The 18730-nt window shown below is 47.1% G+C and overlaps 2 protein-coding genes across 2 annotated transcripts; both read left to right on the top strand.

Moving 5' to 3' along the window:
* The first annotated feature begins 8 nt into the window (after nt 1-8).
* On the top strand, nt 9-7019 carry LOC121590598. The gene is made up of 9 exons (XM_041910403.1): nt 9-584; nt 680-975; nt 1060-1344; nt 3712-3825; nt 4289-4508; nt 5777-5943; nt 6051-6162; nt 6251-6549; nt 6625-7019. The coding sequence occupies exons 1-9, from the start codon at nt 73-75 to the stop codon at nt 6954-6956; spliced, it is 2337 nt and encodes a 778-aa protein (XP_041766337.1). The 5' UTR covers nt 9-72; the 3' UTR covers nt 6957-7019.
* A 6229-nt stretch (nt 7020-13248) lies between these two features.
* LOC121590602 (zinc finger protein 433-like) lies at nt 13249-14133 on the top strand. The gene has a single exon (XM_041910411.1). It carries the CDS (start codon nt 13249-13251, stop codon nt 14131-14133), a length of 885 nt encoding a protein of 294 aa, XP_041766345.1.
* The last annotated feature ends 4597 nt before the right edge of the window (nt 14134-18730 follow it).

The following is an 18730-nucleotide window of genomic DNA, read 5'->3' on the forward strand; positions in this document are numbered from 1 at the left end:
TAGACGGTTGCTGCGATCGTTCGCAGCAGCAGCAATCAGTCGATCTTGATCCTGCCTGGCGTAACGATCGTCATGGCAAAGGTGGTAGATTGTGTGCTGCTGCTGCTGCTGCTGGCGTTCATTGCCGTTGTTCGTGCGCAAGAAGCTTGCCGGACGCCCGATCATCGCGATGGAGTGTGCCACCCGGTACAGCAGTGCCCGAGCGTAAGGGATGAGTTCTTCAATTCCGACCGAGTGCTGAGCGAGGACGAGATCGACTACCTGCGCAAGCTGCAGTGCAAAACGAAGGACGTGACCATCTGCTGCCCGGACGGTGTGACGACTGTGGACCGTAATCCAACGGCCGTGCGCGACGGCCTGCCGAACCCGAAAGCGTTCGAGTGTGGTTTGGACACGCTGGCGGATCGGATCATCGGCGGTAACTACACGGCGATCGACGAGTTTCCCTGGTACGCGCTGCTCGAGTACCAATCGAAGAAGGGCGAGCGGGCGTTCAAGTGCGGCGGCTCGCTGATCAACGGACGGTACGTGCTGACGGCGGCCCACTGTCTGGCCAACAAGAAGCTGGACGAAGGCGAACGGCTGTAAGTTGAACGATCGTTGCGTATGGCTATGTTTGCGTGTGTGAGTGTGTGAGCGGAAATTGCTTAATTTAAATGCTACATTGTTGCGCTTGCAGGGTTAACGTGCGTCTCGGAGAGTACAACACCGCGACCGATACGGACTGTGCGGACGGCAACCCGGACGACTGTGCCGATCCGCCGCAAAACTTTGGCATCGAGGCGCAGATCGTTCATCCGGGGTACGACAAGAACGGACCCTACCAGCATCACGACATTGCACTGATCCGGCTCGATCGGGACGTTACGATGAACAACTTCGTTTCGCCGGTATGTCTTCCGCCGGATGAATTCCCGCCTACCAGTCCCGGTCTTAACGTTACGGCGGTTGGGTTCGGACACACGGGACGACAGCGTAAGTGAATATAGCCCGTTTGTGGATTCATGAAGAAGATCTTACTGAAAATGAGCTTTGGTTTTGTTTTTGTTACACTCACAGGACACAGTGGCATCAAGAAGAAGGCCCAGTTCCCAGTGTTTGCTCAGGAGGAGTGTGACAAGAAGTGGAAAAACATTGAAGTTATTGGGGAGCAGCTGTGCGCGGGCGGTGTGTTTGGGATCGATTCGTGCAGCGGCGATTCCGGTGGCCCGTTGATGGTAAAGCGGTTCTACTGGATACAGGAGGGTGTCATTTCCTTTGGCAACCAGTGTGCACTCGAAGGTTGGCCCGGTGTGTACACGAGAGTGTCGTCGTATCTGGGCTGGATTCGGCAAAACATTCGTCGTTGAGCGATTGTTGTAAACACACATTGATATAATGATCAACTTTACACAAAAGTTGCAATTAATTTCTAATAGTGTTTAAGCAAATCAGTTGTAAAGTAGCGACGACACATGTCAAAAACAGCCGTTGCTGATGCAAAATGATATTCAATATTCAATAAATCGTGTAGAAACAAAACACATACTTTCAAACCGAAGCAAACTTGTTTGTATTTTACAAGTGTGATGAAGACAAACGTTGTTTGTAAACGAACGCCTGTAGCAGGGTAGCTGGCAAAGATTAACTCTCCAAGTGCTAACTGATTAGCATAGTTCCATCAATCCACGCCAGAGATTTGCAATCTTGATTGACCTTGATGATCTGTATCGTACAAACCGATCAATTGATCGTGATAGTGTACGGTGTTTGCTGTCATAACATTAATTATGTCAAGTAGATGTTTAGCAAGGCTCAGCATCTTCCTTGCATCAATGTTTCTTATCACACACTGGGCGGAAATTCCATCCGAACCAGGGTATGTCCGTTCTCTGCCAGCAACATCACAACACAGATCCAAGGTTCATGGAGCTAGAAATTCCCACCGCTCTCCTGAGTTCCATTTACTGATCCGCTCGATTACACCGTCTCCGTATCCGTCTCCGTGAGAGCAACTGCCAAAACAGCAAAACAACCTGCTCTTTCTCTGCACACTTCACACTTGGCTATGCTTGGCAGCACGGGTCAACAGTGTCGGGAAATCCCAGGCGTTCTGTTGAAGGTGTTTACCCTCCGATCTCACGTGTAGCCGTATATGTTATGAGCGCAGCACAGCGGCATGGATAAATACAGAAAAATCACTAAACCGGTAACGTGCGCAGCAGCGGGGATATACCTTTCCATAGGTCGCAAAGGCTGTTTTATCGAACTCCCTGCACGACATCGCCCAAGAAGCACACACGGCGTTCAGGCAGTGGGCTCAAGTGGTGAGTCCCGTGCTGTAATGACTGGCTTTACTATATGTTCGATCCCGTGCCCGGTGGTTGCTCAAAAAGCGGATCTCAAGTTCCAGCAGGGTGGTGGATTTTGCTCGATCGGAGGTGATCTTGGGGAGTGGATTGAGACGAAAAGCTAACAACGACATCATCATTATCAGCAACAACAACAACAACAACAATATCAACAAAACATGTCAACGACTTTATCCAAGCGATTCTTGGTGAGAAAGGCCGACACCAACACTTGCGTGAGACTCTCGCCGATTAGACAGGGATGTCGGATGGCATTTTTTCGGTAAAACTTTTCAGATCTTTTGCTTGACTGTTCATTATTTCCAGAAATGTCAAATATCAATATCAAATAGCAAATAAATTGTTACTAAATATGGAATAGTGTGTTAACTAAATAACTAAAAAAATTGGCATTACACTGAAACTTGTGGCGCATTGTGTAATGGTTTATCACAGGAAAACAAAGAGCTCCTGTTTGCAGATAACATATATTTGGTTCAGACTTACTGTTCTGTTGAGAAATAGTTGAGAAATGTATCATTAATACATTAGATAGCATTATTTTTAGTCGCATTTACTCTCAGACATTCGCTATACTCTCTCGCTCTGAAGAATTTGTTTGTTTGTTTGTCAGAGTGGACAAGCTTGCATTACGTGCATGTTAAGGAGAGATGTAAGAATTAAAACACTATTGGTATGGCGAACACGATGATGCCATTTTAAAAGACGATCCGTTTAGATGTGAATAAAATAGAATAAAACCACAATAGAATTCGGAAAATAAAATTTTTATTTTTATCATTGTTATAAACATAAAATACTTTTCAACCCAGATTGGTAAAACTAAAACATTAAAATCAAAAGCACTCATCTATTTCACTTAAATGTTCCTAAGCGACTATGATCTGTACTATGTTAATTGCGAGACAAAAACGATTTGCAAAAAATAATTTACTTAAAATAATTAATTAAACTTCAAAAAAACATTTACATAAATAAACGGGAACTTTAATATTCCCCACACTCAGCTAGTCATCTACAGGTTTGACATGCCTGATCGGCAAACGTCTCCAAGATGAGAAACTCTCGATTGACCACCCCGTCCTCTCTCTCTCTCCCTTCAGAGCAAACCATCCACTCCTTCCCCCAGGCATTGCGCACACCACACGACCCGCGCCGTGGTGAGATCCCGCCCGTGCGGTTCGATTTGATTATGCTGAGCTACCCCGGCCACCCGCCCCCGGGTTGCGAAGGGAGCAATAAGCTTTATCAGCTGCTCTCGCGGGGCCGTCGCGTTCTATTCGCTAACGGAAAGCCGAATACGCCAGACCTCACTCACGCGTCTCCAGGAACGGTACTACGCACGAGCTTCGCTAACGGAAAGTGTCGCGCTTTGAAGACCTCACCATGTCGTCCGCGGTGCTGCTGCTGCTGGTTTGCGGCTGTGCGCTTGCGGTTCTGTCGCCGGTTGCGTACGGTGCGCCCATGGACACAGGTAAGAAGAGCCAAGTTGGGTTGTGTGGTGGGGAGGAGGGCAGAGAGCGCCTGATCTTGCCTGATCTTGCGACACGATCTTTCGCCGTGCTAACGTGCTAACTGGCAGGCCGCAAAAGAAGTATGCGCACCATTTCCGGTTCCAGTATTCCGCAGCCCGACTGCGCGTCGCGCTCGCTCTCGATCGGTGGTGGTGGTGGTGGTGCGAAAGCAAGAATTTTGAAGCTGAATTTTGGCTTTGTTTTTGTTTGCCTTCGTGGCTCCAAGCTGCATTCCATTCCGGGGGACGGGGTGTGCGCGGTATGCACGGTGGTGAAGATTGCTTTGCGACGAGTTTTCAATCAGTTTTTTTGGAAGTCATCCAAAAGATTTTGTCGCGGTAAAGGCAATATTTAGGTGGTAATGGCAATGGACATTTTGGTGGAGTTAATTACATATTGATTTGTTCTACCCCGTCTCCGCAGACGATCGTCCCGTGTGGGACTCGATCCGGCTGTGCGACATCCCGAACGAGCCCAGCCCGGGCCAGTGCATGCTGCCGGCCGAATGTGTCGCCTACGGGAAGATCAACGACGTGTCCAGCCTAAGCTCGATCGAGCGCTTCAGCTTCATCAAGCAGATCCAGTGCAACGGGTCGGACACGGTGCCGTACGTGTGCTGTCCCCGCAACAGTGACGCTTACCGGTAAGTGCGGGTACATTCAATTTCAGGCTCCGATCAAGTACCCACACGGGCGGCGGAAGGGAAGTGTTGCGATTGACGCAAACACAAACGAAAACCTAGCACGGGGAAGTCTAGAAGCATCAGCGCCATCGGATGCCTACAATTAGAGGCAGGGCTAAGCTGTAGGGGAGTTTGTTTTTTGCTTCCTTCTTCTGCTTCTTGTTCTTTTTATTCTCTCTGTGCAACTCTTTCTTTCTGCGGAGGGGAATTTCTTGCACTTGGCAGCTAATTGCTCCCGTGAGCCAGGTCAGGTGAGCCAGTCAGACAAACGAATCAATTGATCGCATCCTGCCGCTCGCAGGAACGTAGCGGCGAATGGAGCGAAACACGTTACTCCGTTGAGCAGAAGCTCTCAACGCCCGAAAATAAATCGTCTTCAACTGGCTCGTGAATCAATCGCATTCACGATTGAATGAAGTGGACCGTACAGTGAAGCGCGTCTCAGTGGTGACGTATGCTATCATCATCATCCGACAATGCACTTCCACGGAATACATGGTTTTATGAGTGAATTTAAAGGTCAAACCTGTGGTCGGAGACAAACGCAATGGGATTTTTATTAGTAGTAGTTGTGAGTAAACGGAGGTGCAGTTGTCTGCAGTGATGCAGTAGAAATTCTACACACAATCGTGAAAACTCTGCAAAAAGCCCCAACATTACAGTGGTTAATAATGCAATGCAGCGGAAGAGAGGCACGTGAGTGACGCTATCAGACTTGCTGGAGCCCCGGCGCAGCGCCACGTATATCGAGCAGAGGGCGCGCGCGCGCACTATTAAAGGGTTCTGATCCTTTGCTTCGGGGTCAATCTATGCGCGGTCAGCAAACACACCACCCTGCCACAAACATATGGTAATGGGATTAATCATCGCTCATTACGCCAATGCGTCCGTGCCAGCGCACGTCAATGCGTGCCGATTTGCTTCGGCGAAATGCATTAATGCTATTAATAAGCTGCAAATTCATGGAATAACAAATTGGATAATCTAGACAAGCGATGCCGTGGACACCCTACTGGGGTGTAGTGTCGTGCCACTCCACGGGTGTTGTTGAGTGTTACTTAATATTCCTACGGAACACACTGATAAGAAACAGCACCAGGGTCATACGATTAGCTGCCGGGCAATCCGAACGGCTGTTTTCTTCTCTTTGGGTTTAATTTCATTCGCTTTCACACTTTCTTCTCAATCATTTGCTTGCTGCTCTTTGGTCCCCCCCTCCCCCCCAACAGCGAACCTTATGTGAATGAGACGATGGTGCCGAAGAATCGGGTCGCAAGCCGTATCGCATTCGATGCCGACTCCTGCGGCATCCAGAGCTACGTGGCCAAGATACGGGGCGGCCAGCTGGCCGAGATCGACGAGTTCCCGTGGATGGCAATGCTTCTCTATGAGCGGGGTAAGTTTCAATGGTCAATCAGTGATCAGTGTGTGTGTGTACTATCTACCCAAAAAAGTAATGAAACCATCAAACCTCCGTTGCTCACTCTCACCCCGTTCCGGTAGACAACAACGCACTGACCCAGGGATGCGGGGGAGCACTGATAAGTCGCACGTACGTGATCACCGCCGCGCACTGTGTGACCGGGAAGAACTTTCAGCAAACCAAGGGCCGGCTGTAAGTTGTGAACTGGTTCCGTCAATATTGCTCAATGCACACCGACCAGCGTCTCACCCGCTCAGCTTGCAATGTTACAATGTTACAGGAAGTTTGTTCGGCTGCGCGAGTACAACATCCACACCAACCCGGACTGCGTGTACGAGAACGACCTGAAGGACTGCTCGGACGATATGATCGATCTGGTGCCGCAAGCGGTCATACCGCACCCGGAGTACGATTCGGAGTCGAGCAACCAGCAGCACGACATTGCGCTGATCCGGATCGAACAGACGCCGCCGTTTACCGACTTTCTGCGCTCGATCTGTCTGCCGGAGCAGAACTTTGAGAGTAGCGCGACGCCGGGCAAGAAGCTGAGCGTGTCCGGCTGGGGCCGCACGGATATCTGTGAGTAGTGTTTTGGAGTAGAGAACTAAAACTGACATCCAGCTGCTAATGCACACTGTGCGTCTCTCCTATCAGTCAAGGACAATCTCGGACCGGATGTGCTGAGCCCGATCAAGCTGAAGCTCAGCCTGCCGTACGTCGAACGGGAAAAGTGTAGCAAAACGTTTCGGCTGTGGTCGTTCGCGCTCGGCCCGGGTCAAATGTGTGCCGGCGGCGAGCGGGCGAAGGATACGTGCGCCGGGGACAGTGGTTCACCGCTCATGAGCTACGATATGAAGCGCGCCATCTGGTACATTACCGGCATCGTCAGTCTCGGGGTGCGGGGATGCGGCGTCGAGGGCCTGCCCGGCGTCTACACCAACGTGCATCACTATCTGCCGTGGATCAAAATGTACACCGGGGCGTAAGTGGCCGTCGGTCCACCGTCACCGGTACTAGCATGTAATAAATCTAAGCAAATGTGTAGCATACGGGTTCTTTGTCGTTGATGTTGTTGTAGTTTTGAACCACCCACATGCGTGTCCCCTGTGTGACCGGGCGCGTCCAACAATTTTCACATCGGGTTCAGTTTTCGCTTCCTGCTGCGGAGCAGTGGGGTTTTGTTTGACCTTTGCTCCCGTTTTCGCAATGTCACACAAGGTCACACACACGGAGCGGATAACACGTTAATGAAGTTTGCTGTTTTGTTGTGTCGCTGGGAAAGTGGTTCACTTTCACTGTTCTGTCAGCGTGATCCATTCCGGTGGTCCTGCTGCGTATCCCTTTCGGTGCTTGTACAGTAGCGTGCAGGGGTTTATCGATTTTGTTCGATTGAAGTGCCATTTCACGAAAGTGGGTCACATCATTGCGGGAGATGCTGCAGCCTTTCTTCCTTGCTAGCTGCTGGAAATCCCGGTACAGTGGCCGGATTGCACAAGATGCTTTTTGTTGTGCATTAAGTTGTTTTTAGGGAAAAAATACTTAGATGAACGTGAGAAGTTATATGTAGCGCTGTAAACATGAATGGCAAATGTGGTAAGGTAGCGAAACATACGTAAGGGCATTCACTAATGATCGATTTCAGAAAATAATACGCATATGTTTAGTGTGCAACTTGAAATAATTGATTTTGAAGAATGAAACAGAAGTAATTGTATAATCCTCAAAAAATCAACTCAATTATTTGCAGGATTGATGATCTAAGAAGGAAACATAAATGTAGCCAAAGGTAGATCTAATTAGACTACTGAGGATCTTAAGCTCTACAACTGGTATTGTTTATATTTCCGGAAGTTTTATTTCATGAACGAGTTATCGTGATCATTAATGAAAAAAACTGGCGAAAGGACGAGAATGAAAGCAATACAAAATATTGTTTCTGGTGGTTTGAACATCCTGACAAGACGGACACTTTGTTGTAGGGTAAGGTAGACACCGAATTTATTGATTTATTTTATTGGTTTATCAATTGGTGATGAATAGATTTCATCAAATACCTGAAATAGGGATATTCCGAAGATATAAACCATCCAGCAACTAGAGAAAGCATTGAAATAAACGAGAAATAAAACTCCGGACAAAATAGCAGTCATGCGTTATGCTCTTACTCGCTCGACGATTGTGAGGCGTTTCACAAAGTTCAATAGCTTGTCACGACTTGGACAACTTTAAGCAATAAAAATATGAGGCATTGATAGGACATCGTTCAGGAATAGGTGAGAAATTCTATAAGATTACAAATATCAAATGTTGAATTTAGACATGGTAGAAAATGGCTTAAACTATTAAAAAGTCCCTAAAAAAATGCTGGGGTCGTGGACTTTTCGCGGAGTAATTTCCTATAAGGAAGTTCTAGACTGTAGTTCTGTAAGCAACTGGAGCAACGTCAGCTGTTAGTGCGCGATATTTCAATAATGCTTTAGATGCTGCATTCTACGATATATTACAAGCGGCGCTTACAATTTCTAAATTCATGGCTGAATGAACCGTCAACGCATTTGGCCTAGAATTGGTTTATGTACGCACCAGGACGTGGAAAGCGATAGAATTTGTTAAAATACTGTAAAACTCTTCAATTTCCAACATTTTTTAAAGGCGTCTCACCCTTCATAGTGTCCATCTTTCCCATATCAGGTGTCCGTCTTACCTAAACATTTCAAAACTGCACGAAAAAAATCATGTTTTTCATTCATGAAAAAAACTCAAAAGAGTGTAAGATAATGTATGCACATTTTCATGGTCGTTGCACTTATATATCCCTAGATTTTTACCATTTCCCTTAAGGTGTCCGTCTTTACCTACCTTCCCCTACTCAATGACGTTATCTGTTTAGTCGCCAAACCTTATAGCGAAGTTGCCTTCACAGATTTATGACTAACCAGAGCTCATGTGAAATGTCGAATGTAGAATGTTATTGACTGTAATGTAAACCAAATCCTTAACGGAAAATTATAGAATCTGTTGCATATAACAAGAGAGAAGAAATTATTCCTGTTACTATTTGTCAAAGCATTTGTTTAAAAAAACAAAATAGCTAACCTTCCCCATTTTTCTTGTTTGCCATAATAAATAGTAAAAAGAGAACTGGTACAAGAAGATCAAGTCTCTAGGCATTAAATAGTGCATCATTTTAGCATTTAATTTAGATAAGATAGACTTTCTTTAGTTCCTCTTGTTTCTAGCACAAAGAAAAGGATGAATTGCTTCAACATGAAACGACACAGATCATATTCCAATGACGGTAAAAAACGGCGCCTGTTAAAACATAAACACAAACAAATTTATCCAAATGCAACACTGCGCAAAGCAACACGCAAAAACCGGTAACAACCAGCATAACATTGTCCGTAAACAAATCAGCCACTGAACGCATTGGAAATGGTTTCTAACAAACGCAGCTCACCGCTAGCGTGTCCACTGGCCGGTGGAAAATAGGATGGAAATTCTCCACGACAAGCAAGTGGACGAAAACTGCCCACCCACTGGGGGGGAAAAAGTCAAACCTTGTCGAAACTAACGTCCCACATTGCGTCCGAGCCGTCCGTGCCGAACCGTACTGTAAACAATTTGCTCCGAACCCTTAGAATGTCTATTTTTCAATTTCAATCAAAACCTTGTCACAACAATATCGACCTTCTCTTGCGTACCCTTCGCCCGCCGGTGCAGGATTGTTGGTTGGCAGTCAATCTACGTTGAACGGTGGTTACTTCTAGATTCAAGATTTTACACACCTCCCAGCCCTTTCGCACGCTCGGTGGTCGTTCGCCACGGAGACGATTGCGCAATGTTTAGCTCTGGCGTGAGGAAAGTGTGCCGGTCAGTATCATCTTCATCAACGTGATTACCGAAATGGGTGTGTTGCGGGAAGCGTGGTGGTGCACGATTGTGACGAGTTACAGAAACTGCGAAGTTGACCACAGCAAAACGCACACTCCTGCTAACCCCGCCCGAAGGCACCACGGACGACTGGAGTTTATCGATTCGGTTCGGTTGACGGATCGTTCCTTCATTCATTGAATCGGCTTCGATTTTCGGATCACTTCCTACGCAACATCCGCTACGGGGAGAGTGGACAGGAAAAGCAACAAAAAAGTGAACCAGAAAACAGGAAAGATGAACACAAAAAAAAAAACACACACACACACCAACCCCATACACGTATGGTTGCGTACCGATTGTTCGGCAATGTACCAAACGAATGGAAACCCTTGAAGGCGAGTGTTCACGCGCCGCAGAGACGAGTAGGGGCAAGTAAATTAATCTAGCAAAAAGGTCCATTTTACCGGACAACCCTGGACAACGCTGTCCACGCACGTTCCGGAGGGTTTCTTGTTGAAGAAAGGAAAGAAGCAAACACAGATAAAACTGGACCGTTTCGTTCAGTTACAGCAGGGGGAAATGTTTAGCAGGAATAGAAAAGAATAGAATCCATCCTCCCCGTCCTATCTTCCCGATCCTTGTCGGCGGTGCAAGCTGTAATTATGGCCGTTCCGATTTGAAAGTGACGCAAATGTGCCTGCTGTTGAATGCCCAGAATACACCTGAGAAAGGACCGGCAGCTGGACCGACCAGTCCAGCCAAGAAGTCGAACTACCCGCGTTGAATCCTCCAGAGAAAACTGTCGCACCGTCGTTTTTCCAATCAATTTCTCACGATTAGCAACGGTCCGGCGAAGGGTGCCAGAGGTGAAGTTGCGTGTAGCAACGCACGCTTTCCCCTCACTCGTGGCCCACCGACCGGTGTGACCATCATTATGTTTCATTTGCTGGAAATTGGTAATGAATTAGATGAAGTCTACGAGCGTGCGAATGTAGAGCGGGGGCGCTGAAGATGGTCACGTGTCGGTAGCGAATGGTTCAAGTAGACACATGTACCGGTGTTGACCGTTGGGCCTTTTATTTTTCGAGAATCCTGTGGCGCCGTGCTGCGTGTCGTTTGTGATTTCGAGTACACCACCGTAACGATCTGGTGAGAGCTCTTGCCCTAAAAGCAGGTCCTGGAAAATGGGAACTGTTTCACTTGTTTCGTTTTTGAACCGAATCATCGAAACCTAGCGCAAAGGTCTCCGATTGTGTCCACGTCGCTGCTGGACGGAGTCTGCAAGCAAACCTTTTTTTCCGATGAACTTCCGTTTCCCCTAAAACACTCGACCAACCCTTTTTCATCCCGATTCTCAGTTCTTTGCGGGAAAAAGCGCAATCGCGGTGTAGAAAAAAGAAAACCAGATTAAACAGTTAGCTAACTCAGTTAGGAAACTAGTTGTGCAAAGAACAGCACTCCCAATTAGCATTCAAACCGGGTGGCTGGTCGGTTCGGGTGAAAGTTACTCCCAGCACCACATCGGCGTGAGAGAGCGATGCCAGAACATTGCAGCAGACGGAGAACCCGTTCTCGGAGCCAATGAATGAATGACCCCGTACCCCGTTTCAGCCTGACCGGTCACGTATCGCAGCAGTTTACGCTGTTAGGCGGAGCATTTTGATAAATTTAATTACCTCAATAATGCTCTCACATTTCACCATTTTCACCCGTGGTTCAGTTTCGGGCTGACCGGGCCAAACTTGTGGCAGAACTTTTTCGGTTTCGGCAAGGAATCATTACTTCTCTTTTTTTTTGTTGCTGCTGTTGGTTGACGGGAAGAAAACAGATCAAATTACGGCACTAACGAGCTGTTGGATAGGACAAGATGCTGCGTCGCGGTTTCCTTTCGATTTGGAGGGGTTGGTCCAGATAGGTCCCTCCGAGAGCTTCATCTTTCACGGTAGAGTGAGTACGTCAGGAGGATCGCACACAAACAATCGGCTGCAGGATATCCTTAGGGAGCATAAAATCACTAGCCGAAGATGGACGGCTGGCTGGACCAGCGAGTCGTTAGGTTTGCATTTTAAAGCGAAGCCACAGCACTATACAACCGCCGGCTGTCATGGATACGGACGCCACACACGGCCCGGTCTGTGTTCACATGCTGATAAGACACACATGCCGTCGTCAAGGTAGCAAAGGAATTGAATTTCCAGGATCTAACAAAAAGTGCGCCATAAATTGAAAAATATTATTATGATTGAATTTGGCACGAGTGTGTTGTGTGTTTGTAATACGATTCAAAACTCGGACCGGGTATCTACTCCGGAGGGATTTTCCTTGCATGTTGGTGAAGTTTTCCTTAGCGTTATAGCAACCTTTTTAGTTCTTTACTCGGGCTAAATGGTGCTGAAAGAACAAAAGACTGGCTTGCTTTGCTCAAAACCGTAGCGAGAAAGAAAGATGGCATCCCAACGAATATCGATTTAAAAATAGCCACAACATGTCTAATGGTTCCAGAAGAAATGTTGTGAAATGTTGAATTTCAAACAAGAACAAAACAATGATAACGAAAAACAGGAATAGGAAAAACCGGTTCCCCAATTGGCTAAGGCGTTTGATCATCTCAGCAAAGGCAAGCGATTGATTTCACGTTCTAGCGCTCGAATCAAACACGTTTGATTTACCATGTGACAACGGATTGTTTCTTCCTCTTGAGCAGGGTGAGATCATTAGCCAGTGAGAGAATATCATCCGAACGGCAGAAAACTACTAAATAATACAAAAATTTATTTTGCAAACCTAAAACACTATCCAGCTTCATGCGTGCCCTTTCCGAACCCGTCGAATTGCTTTTGTTTGGTTCATTACTGCTCGGTTTATTGCTTTTCAATGCAATGCGTTGGATTCGCACAAACCAGCTATTTGTACAGCTGGATGTGATCGAGATCGGCTCTTGTTCCACCCACCCTGGTCGGTCGGTGGTGAGTGGGGGAGCACTCACGTCGGTTCGCGTCACGATCTTCGCGCACCGTGGGACAATACCCGAAGTCGCGCTTGTACGAATCGGGCAGAATGGCATGGTTTGGCTGGATTTTCTGGCCGCTGCATCTCCACACGCAGCACGCACACGGAACGTTTCGCCCGGCTAATGTCACACGCCATGCGCCAGACGATAGATCGGGGCTAATTTTAGCCGTACCGTGGTTTGTTTATTTTTGCCTGCCGCCTGCCAGTCGGCTCGCCGAACAGTTTCGTCGCGAAAATCATGCTGCCGTGCCTACCGGTGTCGGTGGTTCCGGTGTCCGGTCCGGACCGGTCGATTGCCAGCGGGTTTGCAGTACGCTTCGCGACACGATCACGCTCGGGTGTGTCTGTTTAGCTGCAGGCGTGGCAAGATTGGCGCTGTGATCGGGTCTGATGGAGGAGCACGTTACGATTGCGAGTGGATCAGCTGATCGCGGAACAGAAAAGTGTTACATCTGTGGCGAACAGTTCACGGCAGGGCCGGAGCTAGATCATCATCTGGACACACAGCATGCCGCGGGCCTGATACCGTATCGCTGTGCGGCATGTGACACCGATCGACGCTTACCGATCCGTTCGATGCGTGCTATTAATAAACATTTCGCCCTGCACGATGCGAACGAGCGGATGCACCAGTGCAGCTACTGTCCGCTGCGCTTCCGCACCGAGCGCAATCGACAGTCCCACGTGCGGCTGTACCATCGTGGCGGGGCACACAATGTGCGGGACGAGAAGGGGAAAGGATTGACGGAGCAGGATTGCTTATCGAGCCAGCAGAAACCAGCGATCGGGCGCAGTGAAAAGGATCGCTTCCAGTGCTGCCACTGTGGACGCACCTACACGTCCGCGAACGCACTGAAGCGGCACGAAAATACGCACACGCTGGGGGTGCGTTACGCCTGCCGGCAGTGTGGGAAAGTGTTTGCCAAGCTGGATTGCCGCGCGCAGCACGAGCGCATCCACAGCCAGACGCGACCGTACGGGTGCGATCAGTGTTCGCAGACGTTCATTCAGCTGGGCCATCTACGCATACACAAGCGCGCGCGGCACAGTGGCGAACGGCCCCACGTGTGCGCGGTCTGCAATCGGGGGTTTCGGTGCCGGACGGCACTAACCGTGCACGGGCGCACGCATACCGGCGAGAAGCCGTTCCGGTGTGCGGTCTGTTCGGTGCGGTTTACTGACGCGGGCACGTTGCGGAAGCATGGAGCGGTGCATCGCGAGAAGCTGGCGAGCAGTGGTTGTCGAGGAAGTCGCGACGCAGCTGCAAAGGGGTAAAAGGAAGACTATCATAGACAAGAGGATTGTGATAAATACACTCAATGCGTATGCGTAGCTCCATACAACTCGTAAGATTCTGTTTAAATTTATTCTCCGAAATAAATGGTGCTCAGAGCGGGTAAGTGAAGAGACTCCAACATCGGAAAAAACCGCGCTGCAAATGATCCGAAAGAAGGCCAAACATTAGGCAGAACATGTAGTGCACTGGTCTATTTCTAGTCGTTTGGGACGGTTTGGAATGGATTCATTCATAAAAAGTGCCAAAACATGTGTGTTAGCGTATAGCGATGCACTTCAACAACGAATGCAGTGACCTTGGCCAGAGGTGTGGTAGTTTAAGTTGGCATCGAAAAAGATTGGACAGATGCCACCGTGGCCATTAATGAATGAGACGTTGACGAATAGCTACGTTCGGGAGGATTGATGCATGTGCCAAGTTGACAGAGGATTAAACATCTTTTAGTATGAAGGAATGCGTTGCTAACATCAAACGGTTTGTGCACAGAATATGGCGCTTAAATGTCTAAAATGAAATGTTGGTTATCTCCTTCTCTTTCTCTCTTTCTCTCTCTCTCTCTCTCTCTCTCTCTCTCAAAAATATTTTCAGATTTTTCTGTAAATTATCGAGAAACATCTCAAACTACAACTAAAGACATAAAATATTAATTGACATTACATTAGCGTACAAAACTACACCATTTACACAAACATTATTGTGATTTTTGACCTCTGCTCTTCGTATTGTATCTAAATATCATATCAAATGTCACCTGAAATCACTTTTTATATACAGAAGATGCAAAACTTTTCCTGCTTGTAATAGCCGAACCAATCAAATGCGGCTACACGAGATCCTGGACTTATTTTCCTTGTGATCTACTAGCAACTGCCTGATACTAAGCATAGACAATTGTCCATCGTGGAATAACGAACTCGTCTGACTCTTCACCACTTACATGGGACGTGCGAATCGTTATGCGTTGCCTGATTTATACTCTGATCTTCCTACTTTGCCCTTGCAATTATTGTGCTATTCTGATTGCCCCAAAAATCATTTACACGCCGGCAACGACGCTCCGAATCGTAATCAAATCACAATTGAGGATTGTTGTTCATGTTTTGTCTTCTACGTGACACGTCATGTCTCGTGAATTCAATGCTGCGAGAAGTTCTTCTAAACTCCTTAACCGTTTTCGTCATCCGCGTAAGCTAATGTTAGAAATTAGAGTGAAAAGAGACAACAAGATATGTCTATATAACTGTTACAATGAAAGAATGGTTCTTCAATTTTTTAAAAGCGCTTCTGGTTCAGCCTTAGTTTCTTACACATTAAGTTTTTTGATTTAGGAATCTCTCTAACTGGTTAGGTTTTTCTGTATCTATTATTTGGTGATGTATCTTTAATTTTAGGATAATTTTGGAGGACGCTTTCACGACAACGATTTCAGGACCATCGTGCAAAAGCACCTTAAAGCCATTTTCCATTTGCAGTCAATTGTGCAAGCCGCGATTCTCACATGCTTCACTTACTGTTCAACATTAACATTAAAAACAGAAGGGTGAAAGTTATGAAAAAATGATCAACAGCTAACCGACACCATAATCCTGAAGCAATGGTACATTGGTACAGCACAGCGTCAGTGACAAATTACCGAACGCTGGTCGCAATTTGCATACGCAGCAATACACAACACAATAAACCACGCGAGAAGATTATCCTTTTCTGCAACTTTGCAAGTCCCGCTACCCAAAGTCGGATACACTCGGGCGGCTCCCTCATCCAAATTGCTCTAGGGCGAAATGGCAAGAAGTAGAGCAACAGCTGTTTTTCGCCAAAACCTTTTCCCGAACATGGCACCGATCAGTGGCGCACAAGTCAATTTGTATCTGTCAGATGGACGATTTAATAACGACGCCCAGTGCATTATGTGCCCTTATGTTGCGTGTATTATTATTGTTTTTTTTCCTTCTCTTTGTTGCTGTGTCGATGAGAAATGAACTGCACGAAATCCAGCCCGCATCCCGGAAGTCAGCAGTTAGCGCTCCATTATTCGTCGATAAATTAACATAATGCGCTGACAAATATTAACTTTCCCCGTTCGATGATGCAAATCGCGCTTCCCCCGGTGCCGTATCCGTTGTGCCACTTGCGTCAGCCCTCGAGGTTACAGTGCTTCATCAACCGCTTTCGGATAAGCGGAGGGTTCTCGATGATGAGGTTGACCTAAAATTCATAACCAACGCGCAAAACTCGCGCATCCACACATCTACCCGTGGCTTTTGCGGCAACCACTTGGGTCGATTATTTTATCCATTAATTCGCAAACCAATCTCGTCGCTGGCCCGATTTCCATGCTGCCATTGATTTTCAATAAAATATTCATTAATTTCTCATCAAGCAGCGTGTGCCGGGCGTGTAAGGACGGCTAGATGTTACCGGATGCACTCCCGGAAGCAGCTGAAAGAACGCAATGTGTTCAAGGGTGCAGATTTTTTTTTTCGGTTCCTGTTGTTGTTCCTGTTCCTGTCGTTGCTGTAATTGTTTGATTTGATTTACATTTTGGGAAGGAAACTGGACCGAAAGTGAGGGCTGTGTCGATTGGTTTAGATCCAAAAATCGATTGCTCTTTTAGCATACACACGGCTTTGCCCACTTCACCGTTCCGTGGCGTTGAGATGACAAAATCTTTAATCCGAGCATTATCCTCCATGCGGCCACGATGTGAATTAAAGCCTCGTTTATCGTGTTCCCCCGCTCTATGCGGGATGCGAGCTCGTACGTTAAGCATAATAGTTTTGTTCCTCGCCTGTGCGTGTAAATAAAAGATGAAAACGTCATGTTTTCTTCCCCTCCCGTGATTTGGTCTTGCGTAAGGGCAGCTTTTCTATCGTCCTTATCTGGCCTTGTCCAGGGAATAAACCATCATCGAAAAGCAAACGGGCCGAGTGTGAGCGACCACTTGAGGGGAAAACAAAAGTCCGCTTTCTCCAGGTTGTTGGCACTTTCAGGATAAAAGGCCTACGATGGAGTGGAGGTGCCTGCCGCCCCGCACCATATCTCGGGAACATAAAAAGAAATGGACACTTCACACGTCATGGTATTGCGTTTGCGTTCGCACTTTGCCTGGCCTGGCCGACCCTTGAAAAGCCTCTGATTTGCGAGCCAAAGTGTCCTTTCGCAGCATCCCGCTGGTAGTGTTCGAGAGGTCGCTACACACACACACACACACACACACACACACACACACACACACCTTGGGACGGTATGGCTGGGATCTGGCGGCCTTGGAGCAACAAGAACACTTGGGCTTGGTAGAAGAGGCAGACGCACGGCATTTCCCGTGTCTCGCAAATTACGTCAAAGACATACGCGTTGTGGCGTTGAAAGGTGCGATGAAATAAGGAGGCACTCGGGCGCTCACTGGAGGGAGATGCTGGGAGCAGCACAACAGCAAGACAAAATAGCAGGAACTAATGCCCCATTACTAAGGCTCAAGTGCTGCTGAGGTAGCTGTTGAGCTGGTTCCAATAAAGGGAAAATTTGACAGCTGGCAATCCTCTTTCATCGTGCATCAAATGTCATTGACGTGCTCGTGATGATTGCAAGTAGATGTTAATATTTAATAGCAATGTATTATTGTAGATTATTTTATCAACATCACTACTTTGCTTTGATAATCGTTAACACGTAATAAGTTTTGGCTTGAAATATTTTTGGTTCAACATATCGCTTGGAGTTGTAGTTGTATTATCAGCTATGTTAAAGTTAAGGCTTGATTAATTTGCAATAATAAAATGAACAAAGAATTATAATTCAACAATGTGAAGAACATTCCACGCCTCATACATTAATATGTACGTTAGTCCTTTTTTTTAAGTTACATGAAGAACTGTTCATAGGTTTTCCCAATATTGAAGACTTCAACAGAAACTTCAATTGGCGATTAATTGTGCTGGAAAGAACAACTCCATCACCAGCAAATCCCTTACGATTTTGATTGATCTCATATTTCTTTTCCTTCCCCACACACTCCAAGTTCAACTTTCATGAAACGTTTCAGAATCCAAGCCTCTGTCCGTCTTGTTTGCCTTGGGGATTAAGCCAGCGGACCCAATCATCAGTCCATAAGCTACTCAAGTGCTAGTACAGCTTATCGTTCCTTTTCCTCAATTACTGTCATTCATATCGCATCACGCATTCTACGCGTATAGACAGTGTGGCACCATTATTAAAATACAAATCTGACCTCCCCTGGGACGGATTTACCTGGCCAACGGTGGACACATCTGCCGTGGACATATCCAATCCACGAACGAAAGCGGTAATTCTTGACGTCGATGAAGTGCGCCTACTTTGTATGCGTTTTAGGTTTTGTTTGCTTCATCAATCACGCGGACTGTATCACACAAACAGCAGGCAGCTGGCCTCAGACCAGACGCGAACTGTTTAAGGGCGCGAAACAGCGAATTCAGTCCCACGGTACCATGCAGACGGGCGACCATTAGCGTACCAAGACGCGGTCCGAGTCCTTAAGACTGATAGTGATTAATAATATCAGCCGGGTCAGTGTCCCGGATTTCACCCGAAAGAACG

The sequence above is a fragment of the Anopheles merus genome, chromosome 2R (assembly GCF_017562075.2).
Source record: "Anopheles merus strain MAF chromosome 2R, AmerM5.1, whole genome shotgun sequence".
Classification (NCBI taxonomy): Eukaryota; Metazoa; Arthropoda; class Insecta; order Diptera; family Culicidae; genus Anopheles; species Anopheles merus.